Below are 17,286 nucleotides of genomic sequence, written 5' to 3' on the forward strand. Positions count from 1 at the left end.
AGACACAGCAGAGCTGCACTGCAGCACACTTACAGGGAGCAAACACACTTCTGTGGTTGAACATGAATGTGCTGATATTTCTATTTCTGTCAACTTCCATGCACGAGGTGTCAGAAAACCAAAATCCCCAAAATATTAAGACCTAAATAAAGCAACTGGAATGTAGCAGCAGTTAAAAACAGAAAGGATGCATGGTATCAATGATATAAAATTTAAATAAAAACCAGAGGATGATTTTCGCAATAACTTCAAACAAAAAGGCAACCTTGATTTTAACAAGTTGAACATGTAAAGTTACGCATGTGGTTCATCTTTATCTCGTCTGTCCAACTAACAGCTCGATGAGAGAAAGCTGATGCTGCATCAGTTTTTCCAGTTGATCAATCTGTGAAAGGCAAGAGGAGAACAGTTATAGATGCTGTCCATTTGCATTACTTCATTTCCTCTTTCACGTAATAGATGTCAATATGGATAACTATGTCCTGTCAAAATAAGACAACACAAGTTGAAAGAGGCTTTTCAAAAACTGTGAAACTAGCTCTGACCTTAGTCTTCAGGCTCAGACAGCAGCAGCCGGAGGTCTGAGGATCTGGGGTTCAAACAGAAAGCCAAGTAAATGCTCACATTCACAAACAACTGTAGAACAACAAAACCAGAAATGTAAATATATTTTGAGATGTGCAGTCACAAAACATGTCCATGTTTTACAGATTGCATACCTTTAGTTTCTGCTTTGACTGTGCATGGTGGTTCCATTTGTGCAACTATCTTCTGCACAGGATCACCTGAAAAACAAAACATAACTACTACTTAACATCAGCACTTTGTACATTATAATAAACCATCATGGATGTGTTTCCTTTTCCTTCTTTGTTTAACTGATGTAAAATTATTTTAAGTTTTGAATAGTAGTTAATAGTTTTTAATTGTAAAAATTAACCAAAATATCATCACTCATGAAATTGTGGCTTCACTAACCAATGACAGACTCAGCAGATTTGTTTTTGTTCTGCTGCGGAGTCCAGGATTTGGGCTCTGGAGTTATGGTCTGGCTGGCAGGTGCTGCTGCTGGTTCCAGCCCCTTCTGGCTGTCAGGTGTGGGCTGGGGCTGTGGGGTGTCGGGTGCAGCTGTCGTGCTGGCAGTAGGTATGCTGCTGTCAGTTTGGTCGGCCCTCTGTACGGTGGCTGAGCAGGACGTACTCTTGGCCTGGACCTGCAGTGCGTCCACTATCATGGCTGTGAGGTCTCCCCCTCCACTCTCAGTGGGCAGAGCGAGCGAGAGCACGTTAGCAGAGCCATTGAAGGACTGGACGGTGGCCAGGACGCCACCCAACAGCATGGCTTGAAACATCTGCTGCACTTCCTCTGGCCATTCAGTGGGAAAGTGCTCCTTACCTATAGAGAGGAATAGAGAGGAAGCAAGGTGTATGTATCAGGCAGTAAAAAGTTGAAATTCATTTCAGAAAGAAGAAATATTCGCTGTGGCCTTACCGGTGAGGGTGCAGCGACTGATCTGAAAGGGGAGCTGCAGCAGGTGCTTAGGGATGGGCAAGATTCGGGAGAAGGGCACCTGTTCAGTGTTGCAGTAATCTGCATAGACTACACTCATGTCATTGTCTCCGACCTCCAGGACCACGGCTCGGTACCAGTTACTGTCAGCTGAAGAAGAACGTCAAAATAAAACATAATAGTTTGGTGGTTTGTGAACACAAACAGTTTAAAGTGGTGAAATGTAAGGTGGGTGCCTGTTCACTGTAATATGTTAATGATACTTCTTATAACAAAAGGGACTTAACAGTATTAAAGAACACAAAAACTGTACTCAGAGATCACCATGATAGACCAATGATGACGACCGACAGATGATTCAGCCCACACAGCTGCCCTTAAAACCTGCTGAGCTCTTAGCAGCTAAGAATCTGCAGAAGAGCACTGAAAAGTCCATTAAATCGAACCCTGTTGTTAGCTGAGCTGCGGAATGTATGCCGAGGTATAGTCTCTTACTTGTATACTGTGTTTAAAGAAGAGCTGCTGCTGTGCTCCACTGAACACACGCTGTGTAATTATATCTACTTGCAGACACCAAATTACCAGTTTAGGTCTGCAGGGTTAACAACTGCAGGTGGGCTCTCAAGAATAGTCAGAGAGCTAAACATAAAAAAACATTAAAAGTAGATGGGAGAACAGGAGATGAGAACTGATTAAAACTGATTGCTTGTTGAGCACCTTTGAGAGGAAACAGCTCAATAATGGATCAGGTGGTCTGTCATCATGGGGTCTCTTCATCTGTGGGGATGATCCTGCCAAGGTGATGGGGTTTTCCCCTGCTGACAGTAATTATTAAATTCTGGATGCAATTTCCTTATAAACCACCATGTGGTGTGAGAACTAATCCACCTTGAAGTTGGTGACATCTCAGAGTGATGTTGAAATAGGGCTGGGTGATAAAATCATAACAATATATATAGCAAAATAACTTTTCCTAGATAAAAGAAATATGACACATGGTCGATAGAAAGTCGATGCAAACAGCCAATGATGATAATAGTTGTGCTGTGCCAAACCAATAATGTGGCTGAAATAGAGCCACGCCAGGTTAGGTTGATGCACACAGCACAAGAAGACACAACATGTGCTAATGTTTGGGCTTCTGCAGCCATGCACATCAGCAGAGGGACACCGCCGGTAAAAAAAAAAGAAAAGAAAGAAAGAATGAGTGTTGCCTCTAAAGAAAATGTGAAGGAGAACTCGCACGACTGCCCCTGAAAAGATGCATGGTACGTCATGTTTACATGATCCAACTGACGAAACTCTGACACCAGGCAGTTGGAGCGGATCGAAGCCCGGCCGCGTTCACACAATAAATGGACTGCGGTCACGGTGTGGCTGCTCTGCTGCACACCCCAGAGCGAAACAAACGCACCACACATGGGCGTTAAGTTCCATAGTGGCCAGACTGAAGTGCTAATGAATTAATAAAATTATCCTGATAGGATTTTTGTTCTGGTGCTATGCTGAAATCAGCTATTGTGCATGATAAGATTTTAGATAACATTTATTACTTCCTATTGAATATCTGCTGCTTAAGATATAAAATGATCATGCAAGGATGAAACTTGTTCACAATCATTCATTTTTAATTTACCAGTCTGACCTCTAGTGGCATTAAGGAGTCATGGCAATGATTTGGGGGGTGGACATAGCCAATACAGTCACATCTACATCAACTCACGATATGTTAATAGACAGGCGTCTATATGGGACAGGCTTTTATTTAATTTTCGAACAAATCAGCTCAAGATGGGAAATAATATAATCATAATATAATTCTCAACAGGCCGAACAACTCGGTCCAGAAAACATTTAACTCGGGTCGGGTCTTTTCTTTCTCTTTTTTTTGCCCTCTGTCTGGACACATACACACCACAGAGAAGCGCGCATGCATAACAGCAGCGCGTGGTGCAAGCGAAACTTAATACGGCGCGATCACCTGAGAACTGGGCACAGCAGGCGGCCCCTGGAGCTGGTCTGCTCAGGACAGTGGAGGACGAACAGGCCTGGTTGTTGCTGCAGTAGGCAGCCACCTCCATCATCAACTCCTGGACTTTCTGCTGCTCGACTGCACATCAACACACAGCAGTTAGAAGACAAGACGAACATCACTTTTTCACCATTTGAACATGTGCTTGTGACAAATAGGAACATAAGAGTCTGTTCTGACCCTGACTGGAGCCGAGCACGTAGAAGAGAGAAGGACTGGTGAGGGCTACAACGAGCGGCTTAAACGTCTCGCCGAGGGGCAGCTCCACTGTCTTCCAGTCCACTGGGAAGGATGGCACTGAAAAAAAGATGACATCATTTTAACCAGGCACCAAAAAAAAATAAAAATCCCACTGTATTTTATCCTGAGAACATCGACTCTAGCTGACCTTCTGATGGCGCTGTAGTCTGGCCATCACTTGGTGGCATTTTGGCACTGGCTTTTGAGTCCTGTGCATGTATTTGGTTTTGCTCATTTTCTTTTGTGCTCTCTTGGGGTGCAGCTCTGGGGCTTGCGGTTGCAGGCGTCTCTTTAATAATCTGTCCAGGAGCTTTGGCTAGTTGCTCGGAAATCAGGGCAGCCGCCACATTGCACCCTCTGCTCTCCAGCTCCAAACCATAGCCCTGTTCAGTGACAGAGAGGACACGGGCAGAGAGCTGCTCGCCATCCACCAGAGTCTGGAACCACAGCAGGGCTTCACTGCACCACTCTGAACCCAGGGGCTCCACACCTGAATACAAATAACAAATCATCTCAGAGGCATAAAAATCACCTGAATATACCCCAAAAACAGCTTCTGTTAAAATTAATCCTAGCTCAAATGAACTAACAGTAAAATTAATCCACGAACAAACCTGTAAAACAGTCTTGTGGGTGGAAAAAAATACATTACTTTATCACAATTTCATATTTATCTTACTCTGCTTTCATTGTCTGTCTGTCTCTCTAACTCACACACACACACACATTCACACTCTACCTGAGAGCCAGCAGCAAACTGACTGAAATGGTAGAGTCAGGAGTTGGGGTGTAATGGATCTCAGCTGTTTTTTTTCAACCTGCATGGTGAACCCATAGTCGGCAATGTTTACCAACACCAGGTTCTCACACAGCTCCTTAACCAAAGCCCGATACCACACTCCATCACCTGAGGACCAAAAAAGCACATTTTACATTTCAACCCTCAAAAAAAAAAAAACACAGAAGAGAAAACAGTCATTCTAAACATAATATGGTCCAAGCAAACAATTTCAACACGTCAGTAAGAACAGAACTCAATAAAAGTATCACATGAAATACTAGTAGCAGAATCGATGTTCTCACCAGAAGACATAACACAACAGGGCTCTCCCACTTTGGGCTCAAAAGGCAAGTTATTTGCCTCACAATGCTGCTTCAGGTCAGCCCCAAGCTGGATCACTTGCTGATGGTCTGACAAACACACAGTCAAGTACATTATATTAACTGTTCAAAATGCACAAGAACAGGTCAAAGTTTAAAGTAGGTTAAAGTTACAGTGGGTACTAGTTTCATTTGGACGTTTCCCTCACAGAAAGCGTGATTCACGCGTTGCGTGAAATTGTAGGTCACATTGTAGCCACTAGGTGGAAGCTCCAAGTTTGAGCAAATTGTCTCATATCTATTTTCTGCAAGTTCTCGTGAATGTAACAATCCACTCAGCCCACGATCGCTCGTTTAGTTTCTAAGCTGCTTCGTCCGTGCCAGCAGCCTGGACCCGATGCGGCTGGACTCAGGAGCGGAGCATTATACACATCTGTCAGCAGCTGCTCCAAACACACAATTTGGAGGGACAGATTAGATGCTGATTTTGTTAACAGCAGGAATGCAAACAGCGCGCCGAAAAGCGAAACTCGCTTTTTTCATGACCAATTAGGTGACTTGTGTGAATCGTTCAGATCCGAAGAGTTTTTGTTTTTGGGGGGGGGGGGGTATCAGCGTCTCGGCTGGGGGCAGTAAAATGTTTTTCTAACAGGCTGACAATCACGTGAAACTGAGGCGAACTCATTCATGGTTGCCTCTGACTACACTGATAACAGCCTACCTCCAATGTAGACGCGCGACATGCGCGCTCATTAAAGCGGCGCGTATCCGCGTGCAGTCGGTGCGACGGCAACGCCGTTTTTCCCCCCCGTGCATGTCCGCGGCGCACAGCTCCAGTTCCCTACGTTGCTGTGTCAGGCAGGTGTCTCCCACGGAGCTCTGCCCCATTTCAGAGGTGAAGGAAGCCCTAATAAGTGGAAAGACGTCGCCTCCGCGATGTGGAATGTGTTCAATTCAAAAAGTGAAACTAACACATTATATAGGCCTATATGTCCATTACACACTGAATGAAACATCCCGTGTCTTCATTTATTCAGTTTATTTTAATAGTAATAATTATGACTAACATTCAGTGAAGACCTAAAAATCAGTATCTCCAAAATGGAAATATTGCAAAGGAATTTTTTTTTTTTTTAAGCATTTTTAATATAGAAATGTTGGCCTTCTGAAAACTATGTCCATCTATATGCACTCAATACTTGGTTGGGGTTGAACTACTGGAAATTGACTTTTCCGTGATATTGTAATGTACTTATTTGTTAATGGTGAACACCCCATTGCTCTACAATCTTATAGTTTCAAAGAAAACGGATTGATTGATTTTTACTTAACGAAATGAAACGAAAACAATATAGGCCGGCCTATATTATATTACTATATTGTTGCAACTTTAGAAGAAATAATGCAGGGGGGAAAGGGCTTACAAACATGGACCAAAAAAAATCGCACAAAAATCCAAAAGAAACGAAAATGAACTAAAAAAAAATACTAAACATCATGAAGTGGTCTCAATCTGTGTTTTACGCATGCCTCTGTGCGTCTGGCACATGTGTCTTGGAGTTCTGAATGGAGGCTTTATGTTCAGCTCCCCTTACATGTGAAATTTATTACATGAAACACGACGAAATTTCTTCACTTAGACTATGAACTGAAAAGTGTGAGGAGAGCTACTGTAGGAACCGGTTTTTCTGTTCAAAGCAAACAGCTGTGTGAAGTAGCCTACTGTGGGGGGCAGGACTTCTGTCTGACAATGTACTTGAGTGAAGTATCCACAAACACACCCATTGGTCAGAGATAAAGAGGATGTTAATGTGTCGCTAATGTGTTACATTGTGTCCAGCCGTCGTCACAGCAATTATTGCAAGCACACCTATTGGTCATTGCTAATATGTCTATTAAGCACATTACTTTCAATAGAGCCGAGAAGGTGGAACATAGTAAAATATTTTTCATTCTAGTTTTAGAGGTTGCATTTAAAATATATATATTAGGGCCGGGACTCGATTAAAAAAATTAATCGAATTAATTAGAGGCTTTGTAATTAATTAATCGCAATTAATCGCATTTTAATCGCATATAAATATTTGACCTGAGAACAGTCAGAAGCATTTTTTTTCACATGGATTTTAGTATAGCTACCATTGAATGACTGAATACATAAGCTTAAGCAACAAAACATTGTTTTTTTTCAAGGTGGTACTTAACCAAGACCAACAGACTAGGGATGCAAATTATCGATTAATTCATTAATCAATATTTGATACATACAGATTAAATGGTCTTTCCTGCCAATACACTATGATGATTACTGTAGTATTTAACTAGGCTACTTAAATCACAGTAGCATAAACGGATTTGTTGAACTCAGCCTGATGTAAACATTAATAAAACTCAGTAACCAATCACACAGGCAGCTCCATGTTGTCCCTGTGTGATGTTCAGGGACAGGTCAGGACAGTCTGAAGACAGACAGCTCTGAGGGTGAAGTCTTATGCACCATGAGACACTGACAGGCCTGTAGCTACATCTTGACCACATATCAACTGTTCAGCTGCAGCAGAGGAAACTGTTCTCAGCTTCCCCGCGACGAGCGCTTTTTTTTTTTTTTTTTAAACACGCCCCCCCTCCCCTCCCCTCCCAGAGCGGAGCAAGCAACAAGCCTGCTGCTGCCTGCAGAAACCAAACGCGGCTTTGAATGCCGAGTAAAATGTCATATTCACAGTCACAACTTCCACAATAAAACCAAAGATTACCTGTTCAACATAAACTCAGCACCGCTGCTGCAGCAGCCTGAGCGGGCCTCTCTGCACCGCGGCGCCGCGGAGCTCCAGGCCCCGACTCTTCCTGCTCCTCTCCCCCAGACACAGCACCCTGTCCTGGGTCACCCAGCGCCAAGAGTCTCCCTGTAGCATGAGGCTGTGCTCGGCGCTAGCCTACTAATAGCCGCGGCGCCAGTCCCGATGCCGCCGCTGTGCACCAGCTGCCGGTAACGAGGCGGTGCCAGTTGCCGTCGCCGCCGTCCCCGGCAACGGGACCGCGGCGACCCAGCTGCTCGTACCAGCGTACGAGCAGCGCCGCCATTAGCAGCCGTTAGCACAGCCTCATGCTACAGGGAGACTCCTCGCGCTGGGTGACCGGCCACAGGGTGCTGTGTCTGGGGGAGAGGAGCAGAAAGACCGGGGCCTGGAGCTCCGCGGCGCCGCAGTGCAGAGAGACCCGCTCAGGCTGCGGCTGCGGCTGGAAGCGGCTGTGTGACAGGGAGAGGAGGAAGACCAGTAGCTCAGCAGGGCCGCGTGTATATCGGACCACAGGTAGACCATAGCTTTAACTCGTTACTCACTGGTTTCTTAGCGATGGTACAGCCTGAGGCCAGTATACAACAGGTAACAGTGTTGTTGTCTCTTTTCACCTCCTCTCTCCCTGCAGTGATCAGTGCATGGATGTATTATTATTATAACAGTGTCGGCGGCTTGTTAGATGATTGTGCTCCAGTGTAATCAGTACGCCTGAAACTCATCCAGTGAGAAACGTTCCGCGGTGCAAAATAAGTGCGATCAAATGCGTTAATTTTTTTAACGCGTTAATTTTTGTGTAATTAATTAATCGTAATTAACGCGTTAAAGTCCCGGCCCATATATATATATATATAAAAAATAAAGTTATTACTTTACATGACGTTCATAAGATGTGTAGTGCGTATCTGAGCCGTTTTGGTCCATGTTTGTAAGCCTTTTTTCTCCTGGATTATATTTTCTAAAGTTACAACAATATATTAATATAATATTGTTCTCGTTTCATTTCGTTAAGTAAAAGAAAAGAAGTTTAATTGGTGCTGATTAAACTTGTAAATGAATGCTGCTCTGGATCGATCAGACCTATTTTAAACAGTGGCCAAACAACAGAACCATTTTATTATATTAGACTATATATTTTTTAAATAAAAGCATGTCCCACACACACACACACACTGTCAAAACATGGATGAATAAAACCTATCAACTTTGTATCGGCCACGTCTTGTAGCCTATTTCTATCGAGGAAAAGTTATTTCAGGATATCCTATGTTTTATCGCCCAGCCCGAAAGTGACACAGGCTCTTGCCAGTTCATTCACGAGAAATCATCCAGCTACACTCTGAATCAAACAAGGTGGGGAATGAGAAATCTGTGGCACTACTGTACAGTAGTTGGCTCATTTTAAAAACACAGACGGGTGTGTTTGGAGCTGACGAGACTGAGGATCGATAAAAGAGAGTGAGACGTAGCCTATACTGTAGCTGCCGTCGTCACATTTTTCTAATTGAAAAACCATACTGTATTATTATTATTATATTGCATTCCCCCTTCGTGTTCACTGCTCCGTGCTGCTGTCTTATGGAGGCGATCTGCTGCTCACAGATGCCACCTGGCGGTTGTTTGGGCACATTGCAGCTTCTGGTGAAAAAAAAATTACTCCTCCACAAAAAATCCGTGTGACCCTCCCGTGACTCACGTGTGAAATCGTCCAAATGAAACTAGTACCCATTGTACAAGAAAAATCTAATTAAATACAATCACAACGTCTTATGTGGGTGTCTTCAGAATTATTTTAACCAAGAAAAACAGCATAAACTCTATGATAACCCTCCTCAGTTCATTCAACATAACTTATTACCTTGTCTTTTGTCATATCTTATAGACACATACTAAAAATTCAGATTGACATCCTTTAAAATGTAATGATTAAATGTAAAAAAAAGAAAGAGAGAAAGAAAAGAAACACCAAAACTGTGATAATTATGTACTTGTTGGATTGTCAAGGCGGCAGTAAAACTCTCCTGGGTTCTCCACAACGCTGGCTAGCAGTGCCACTGTCTGGCCATCGGAGGGAATCTCAGCAAAAGACCAGACCATAGGCTCAGTGGCTGGGGTAGGCACTAGGGAAGGCACTGCAGAGACTTAAAGCACACAGATAATGCTTCATATATAAGCCTGACTACTGACAGAAAATGTTTAATATGCTATACCAAAAGTATAAAATCCTTGGTGAAAAATGTGTGATTCTGCCACTCCTCACCTTGTGGTTCAGCAGCAGCAACTGCCGTCTGGTCAACCTGCTGCTCACCAACAGTAGGGAGAGGAGTGGGTGCAGCGTAATTGGCAGAAATCAGAAGCTCAGCAATGTTGGCCTGAGGGTCACTGGCCTCATCAGTCATGGTCACCAAGACCTTGCCCTCATGGGCTCCCTGGATCTCAACGCGCAGGATTCTGTTTGATACCCTTCGCTGCAGGGCCATCAGACAGTCCTCTGACCAGCTCTCCCCAACCGGCTGCACACCTGGGAAGCACCCAAACACAGGCGACAGATAACACTCTGCATGCAGCTAACAGACCCATCAAACACATGGTTACACACATTTGAGGTTTTCCAACCACTTAATACATTCTGCACATTTAAAGACACTACCTGCTAGACCACAAGGCATAGCCTGCATTGGCAAGGCCAGTAAAGAAGTGGTGATAGGTCGCAGATGACCTAGATCCACTTCCTCAGAGTTCCCAAAATCAATGTAGCCAACACAGACGCGCTCCCCTGATGGATACGCCAGAACTTTGGCCCGGTACCACTGCTTGTCCTCTGAAACACACACACTCAATTTTGATATAATCCTGTGCGATAAGATGTTACAATGATTACAATTTAATTTCTACAGAAATTCATCAATTAGAACAGACATATCTTTATTCACCCAAATTGGTTGAAATGCCAGTTTGATTTTGTATTTAAAGGGACAACGAGGAGTTTGGAAAAGCAAAGCGTTTTCACACTACATTTATGAGCCTCCGCACGCACCGTGAAATTCTTTGACCGGCGCAAGACAGACTCATGTTTTCATTCATCAAGAATTAAAGTCAGAGGTTCGAAGACGATCAGATAACGTCGTAGTTCCGACCATAAACGGTGATTCGGCGGCGTTATTCTCATGACTCACCACGAAACCGAAAGTAAAAAAGGCTGGTCGGCTCGACCAGCATTCCCACCACCACTAATAATAACAAAATAACGATAGAGACAAAACGATATATTTATCAAAAATAGGCCCATTAACAAGTGTGGGTAGCATAGATTCATCCACATTTTTTTTTAAGTATATTTTTTTGCCGTTTTTGCCTTTATTTGACAGCACATAGTGAGATAGACAGGAAAGGGGGAGGCAGAGAGAGGGGGAATGACATGCAGGAAAGGTCTGCCCGACATGGGATTCGAACCGGGGACGCCTGCGGTGAGGACTGTAGCCTCTACATGGGGCGGCCGCCTTAACCACTGCGCCACGCACCGCCCCGGATTCATCCACATTAACGTGAGACTTTTTTATAACCAAATAGAAACTCCTCATTGTCCCTTTAACTACAATAATATTACAGAACTTCTTTGGTAGATTTATCCAATTTAGATTCTTACTACACCAACCCCGGATTTGATTTATTCTCAATATAATGTGTGTTGTACCTGAGAACTCAGCACAGCAAACAGTGCTAGGTGCTGGTCTGAAGTTCGGTGGGGCTGGGACATGACAGCAGTGTTCCCTCAGTTTCACCTGCAACTCTTGAATCACTCCTATAAAACAACAGCTCTTAAGAAAACAACTCGTGCAGAGGTGGATAGGTTCAAGCTGAGCACACTGGGAAAACAAAGCTACTTGCCTGCATTTTCCACCTTCTGTACAATCATATCAGTGGGCGACTGGAAGTGAGTAACCACGACAGTGAAGGTGTCGCCCACTGCCTGTGTCAGAGGCTCGGGAGGTTGAGCCCAGCTGTTGTCATCCTTCCCACTGGAGTGGCGCTTGAAATTTTCCAACGATGCAGTCATCATAGCACCTGAAGAAACCAAATTGATAGTGAGAATTAGGATTCTGATTCTCTTATATAAAGCCTTAATGAGACTGATTTGAGATGGGTTGGGCAAGTGAATAAAATACAAACTTATTTCTTGTTGAGTCGGTGGTGCTACAGCTGGTTCTTTGGTGGCATAACCATGCTCAAGGAGGAATGAGCTCAATTGTTTCCCTAAAAGAAACAGGGGAGTTGACTTGGAATTTAGACAAATTCTTGAAAAGTATATCCCTAATCTATTTTCCAAACACAAATCATGTCATAATACCTACCTGTGGGAAGCTGGATATCCACAACATGGATGTGGCTATTCTCCAGTGTTTCTATTGGCGTCACAGTTACCGTCTGACCAGCCAATAGCTGCTTAACCGCAATACAGCATTCGTCTGTCCAGCTGCCATCCAGTGGTACCACGCCAGCAACACGACACTCCAATGCCTGAGTATAATAGATGTAAGCAACACTGTGAACATCCCACATAACCAGATGAGGTACTTAGTAAATACAACTACTTTGAGTGGTGCAAAAAAAAGCACATACGCATGGACATGATCGCTGGATATTAGCAGCCAGGGGTCTGATCCTCTCCACAGGGACATGCTCTTCATTGCCAAAGTCAATATAAAGGATATTAGCAGTTTTCTGGTCAGCAGCCAAAGTCTGGACCAGGCCTCTGTACCAGTTCTGCACAGAAAAACAGGTAAACACAGCCAAGGAGTCAGCTAATGTGCGTGCTAAATCTTGTGACACTTGTTAAATTGTTAAGAGATGATGCCTGCTCACCAGATCAGAGGAGAACTGTACTCCACAAACCTCCCCAACACAGGGTACATATGTTGTTGCTGTGGGGCAGCTGTACGTTTTCTGAAGCTCCGTGCTGATGCCCCGCAAAGCTTCCAGCATCTCTGGGCTTTGGGCAAGGAGGAAAAACCTGCCAGGGCTGTGGATCTCTATAACAGAGGCCTAAAACATCCAATCACAAGAAACAAATATTGCAATTTGGTATAACATCATAAAATAGCTCTGTTTTTTTGTTGTTTTTTTTTAGACAAACTGGGTATGTTATACCTGGATGTCTGCTCCCAGATTGATTTTAGTCATATTCAAGTCTTTCAAATAGACCCTCTGGAGGCTGGGTGTGTCAGCTGCCTGCTTCAATAAACACAGGTAAAACAAAGATTGAATTTTGATTATTTTAAATCATGTAACTGCAACTGTGGTGCTTGAATGGTTACTTGCACGGCAAGACCATCAAAGCAGTGCCATTACCTTTATCTCCAATTGGCCAGCTCTGTCTCCCGCCCCTGGTGAAACTGTTGTTTCCTTTGGTTTCTCTCTTTAAATTAAGAGAAACAGATGACTGCTTTACATCATTTAGCAATTGAACTCAGCTAGATAAGTACAAACTGATCGGTTGTTGTTAGTATTGAAAAATAAACTGATGACAGTTGGCACTTAAGGACCCCTAGAGTTCAAACAGCTTACTTCGCAGGTTCTGGATCAGTGGCCTTGCACACATGTCTGTGTGCCAACCAGTCTTTTGTCTGGCACGCCGAAGAGCAGTAGGTCGTCTTCTTGCAGCATGAGCACCGAAGTTGCCCTATTGGTGGAGAGTAGTATAGTAAACTTCATTAACATGACGACATAAAAACAACACTGATGAAATATGTATTATACCATGCAATTCTATCTGGAAAGTTAAAACAAAAACCAAAAAATTGGAAATATTGCACAAGTGTGATATAAATTGTAATCAATCTGCCTCAATGATAGGTAAACTTCCGACCAACTTCTGTATCATCATTAGGGCTGCCCCCGACCAAAGATTTTGTTGGTCGACCAGTAGTCGTCACTTATGGCGATTAGTCGACTAATCGACCCCCCACCTTGAGGGAATTTTTTTTTTTTTTTTTTTTTGCCCGCGGTCAGGTTGAGAATTAATTAATTAATGCTCGTGACTCCGGCCGTGTTGGGTCCGAGATTCAACAACAAGCCGGTCGGGTTTCACCGTTATTACCGGCAGTATGCCCGTTTATCACCAATAAACACAGTGAGGAGGATGAGGAGGGTAAAAAGTTACTGAGCTCAGGCTGTGTGACGGGGGTGCGGGGGTGGGGGTCCGCGGCGTGGAGCGGTGCGGGCATAGACACATGTATATGGGTGCGGGTCTCTGACTGCAACGGGGACTATCATGGATCCGCTCCATGACACTGAGACTGACCGCCGGTGAGCGCTGTGGGACGGGACCGGGGCTCAGACAGCACCCGCTAAGATTGAAAACAGCGGTGATACGAGAGAGAGAGAGACTGCCGTGCCGTGTAAAAAAACAAACAAAAAAAGGGTCACGTCACGACTTCCTGTATCTGGCCCTTCAAAATAAAAGCCCCATAACCTTTCATATACAGTTCAGTCATTGATGTTGGCTTTATTTTGACAAGACACGGCTCTAAATGTTTTAGTTTTTTTCCTGCGACCAATCGACCAATGAAATTTTGGTCGGCTAATGATTTTTTTGGTCGACCAGTGCTTGGTCGACTATTTGGGGGCAGCCCTAATCATCATTTCCATTAATACACACCCACGCATGAGAAAACATCCAGGCCATACTGAGAGAACACAGGACCAAGGAATTTTTTTTTTTTTTTTTAACTTCAACATCCATCATACACATTAGTCGCAGGTTATTGTGTTCTTCACGCGCAGCAGTATTTGTCCATATAATGGTTGTGAATGGATACCAACTTTCTTCGTCCAAAAAGACACACCAAAAATGCTGGTCAGTGCAAAGACACAGGAAGAGCAGTGAACTAAGACACTGGGAGCTTCCGCTACAAACAAGCTTAAAATATAGACTTATTTAATTTTTTTCGGAACAATTTCTCATGTTGGGGCTTCAATACACGAGGGACATTACAGACGAGCAGTATGGAGGTATTTGGATGTTTTTTGGTGTGTCTTTTTGGACGAAGACAGTTGGTATCCATTCACAACCATTATATGGACAAATACTGCTGTGCGGACCCCCCCGTAACTCAGAGGACTCTGAAAATTCTCACAGCTCTTAGTCGACATGAGGGTGAGTAGATAATGAGTGAAATTTGAATTTTGGGTGAACTATCCCTTTAATGGCAAATTAATATTGTTTATCGTTTACAGTTTATATTATTATATTATATACAGTTTCACTTTGTGAAAACCTTTTGACTGGGAATGCAAACTTATATTATTGGCACTCCATGGTACACAACTGGGAGACAATTTCAAACTCTGATAAATCGCAATATTACCTTGCTGCCCACAGAAGTTGCAGGGATAAACAATCGGTGCTTGTGGCATTGATCCCAACACCTGTGAAAGCAGAGAGGAAATAAATGGCATGGATAAATCACATGTGGTTTTAACAAATCACATTAATTCATGATGAAGAACTGCAACTTTGACACATACTGCTGATTTATCCCTGACGACAAGTGGATGGATGGAACCTACAGGGGGAAAAAATCAGAATAAAATCGTAAAAAAAAAGACAGAAAATTAACAAGAAAATAATATTGTCCATGTCATACAACGAAAATTTGTTCAGCAATCTCTCTCCTGTAGCAGCAAAACGTTTTTTGTTTTTTAAAAAGGGAGTTAAAAACATAAAGTACACCAAGGAGTCAATAAATAATTAAATAGCAACATATTAAGACATGAACTACATAACATACAGTAAAAGCAATATCAACCACAACAAGTCATGTTGTGTGTACGTGCATTGATGGGGGTTTAGTAGGGTGCCATTGACTTACCTTCTCCAACACATGTAGGCAAAGGGCTCAGGGATGAAGGCAAAGGGCTCGGGGATGAAGGCAAATGGCTCGGGGATGAAGGCAAAGGGCCCAGGGATGGAGGCAAAGAGCTTAGGGATGAAGGCAAAGGGCCCAGGGATGGAGGCAAAGAGCTTAGGGATGGAGGCAAAGGGCTCAGGGATGTCCCACCGGGCCTGATGAAGTGTCTCGGGGGAGTTGATGCGGTGGCGACGGCCAGAGGGCTCGAGGATGGTTTCCTCAAAGGCAGGTTAGGTCGAACCAGGTGTGGCGCGAATGGGCGGTTCATGGTGACAGCTGTCGAAAAAATATATATATAAAAAAGGCGGCTATATCGTACAGTTTATTAACATTATTTTAGCATGAGAATGTACTAAAATGTCCAAAGTCAAACTAGCTAACGTTAGCGAACGTGGCGTCGAAGCGACTGACACGCTTTCTTACTCTCGACAAACTAGTTAAAAGCGACGGTAATTGACGATAACTGAGCAACAACAAAAAACACAGACACTGGTCTAATACATGGGCGCGAAATATAATTATATATTTTTAAACCCAAGCAAATTCAATAAATTTGGTACATTTTTGTGTTGCGTAGTCTGGATTTTACCTCTCGAAGCACGTGTCCGTCGAGCAACTGCAGGTGTTGGGCATGCGCACTGACTAGCCTCGGCTGCAGACAGGTCAAAGGGTCAGGAGGAAAGCGCCACTGTCTGGAGAGGAGAGGTAAGGCAGTTCAGGTTTATTTGACTCTATTGGTAATTATTTTCAATCAGTAAGAAAATGACTGTTTTTTAGGGAAATAAAGGCACATTTATCATTAACTTCTGTCTGGTGATGATGTTTTATCATAATTATGGCAGACAGTACAATAAAAATTGATTAAACTAAATTCAAGATTTTAATATTCTCTTGCCTTGAAATTATGTAGATGTTTTCCAACCATAACACCTTTTATCTTAAATCCAGAATCCCTTTAGATGCAGGAAAGAAAGTTTTGTGGTGTGACAGAGCCCAAATATAAAAAAAATGTTAACTGAATTATTTTTACACAGAGGTCTCCTAGGATGGCCGAGCATTTTAATAATCTGCAGTGCAGACATATGGCACACGCCTGCTTGAGGCATCTACCATCTTTGCCCATGTTTCAGCCTTTTCCTTTGGTTGTGACTCATATCTCTCAGTCTCAGTTTGTTACAATCAGTTTCATGCCTATTTTCTTATAGGATCATATGCCAGCCTTATTATATGATATTCACAATATTAGTTCAATTAGAAGCACCAAAAATGGCTCTGTATCATCTCTCTATCAAGTCATGCTTGAGTATACAAACCATAACACTGAGCAGCACCATGAAAAATGTCATGTTCTAAAAGCTGGGACTCTTTTAGTCACTGACATTGACTCACTTGATATATATTTATTTTGATTGTGTCGTTAAATCCCCAAGCACTCAAACAGTCTGTTTTGAAGCAAAAATCAAACACCAAAGCCTTCACAAAGGCTTTAACTGAGTAAAATAGCATTTTGAGTAAACGTATGAGTGTTAAAACATTAGAGACATACCAGCTCACCATTTATGCATGTCATTTGAATTTGCCACATCAGTGGTATGGCAAAAAACTCAGCTGTCCTGTCCTGTATTAGGTACACCACCTACATAAAGCTAATGCAGTCCAATACAACATGTTCAACCTTCAAAAACTGGGTTGATTCAAA

At 43.1% G+C, this 17,286-nt stretch overlaps 1 protein-coding gene across 3 annotated transcripts; it reads right to left on the minus strand.

Moving 5' to 3' along the window:
• Positions 1–177: 177 nt before the first annotated feature.
• On the minus strand, positions 178–16,274 carry tdrd1 (tudor domain containing 1). 3 transcript variants are annotated; one of them, XM_085761634.1, is made up of 27 exons: positions 16,177–16,274; positions 15,710–15,863; positions 15,549–15,562; positions 15,205–15,242; positions 15,045–15,105; positions 13,243–13,357; positions 13,027–13,093; positions 12,826–12,909; positions 12,541–12,720; positions 12,298–12,441; positions 12,030–12,195; positions 11,848–11,931; positions 11,566–11,742; positions 11,372–11,479; positions 10,328–10,498; positions 9,938–10,198; positions 9,666–9,797; positions 4,865–4,972; positions 4,521–4,688; positions 3,930–4,271; positions 3,722–3,838; positions 3,491–3,619; positions 1,492–1,659; positions 979–1,395; positions 720–785; positions 546–589; positions 178–385 (listed from the first exon to the last, which is right to left on the minus strand). In XM_085761634.1, exons 2-27 carry the CDS (start codon positions 15,853–15,855, stop codon positions 314–316), a joined length of 3,579 nt encoding a protein of 1,192 aa, XP_085617760.1. In that variant the 5' UTR covers positions 15,856–15,863; positions 16,177–16,274; the 3' UTR covers positions 178–313. The 3 variants fall into 3 exon arrangements, with proteins under 3 accessions (XP_085617760.1, XP_085617759.1, XP_085617758.1); XM_085761633.1 differs by lacking the exons at positions 15,205–15,242; positions 15,549–15,562; positions 15,710–15,863; positions 16,177–16,274 and having other exon boundaries at positions 9,666–9,818; positions 12,826–12,906; positions 15,045–15,183; XM_085761632.1 differs by lacking the exons at positions 15,205–15,242; positions 15,549–15,562; positions 15,710–15,863; positions 16,177–16,274 and having other exon boundaries at positions 9,666–9,818; positions 15,045–15,183.
• Positions 16,275–17,286: the final 1,012 nt, after the last annotated feature.

Source organism: Trachurus japonicus, chromosome 19 (assembly GCF_045865225.1).
Source record: "Trachurus japonicus isolate A0001 chromosome 19, Traja_1.0".
NCBI classification, from domain to species: Eukaryota; Metazoa; Chordata; class Actinopteri; order Carangiformes; family Carangidae; genus Trachurus; species Trachurus japonicus.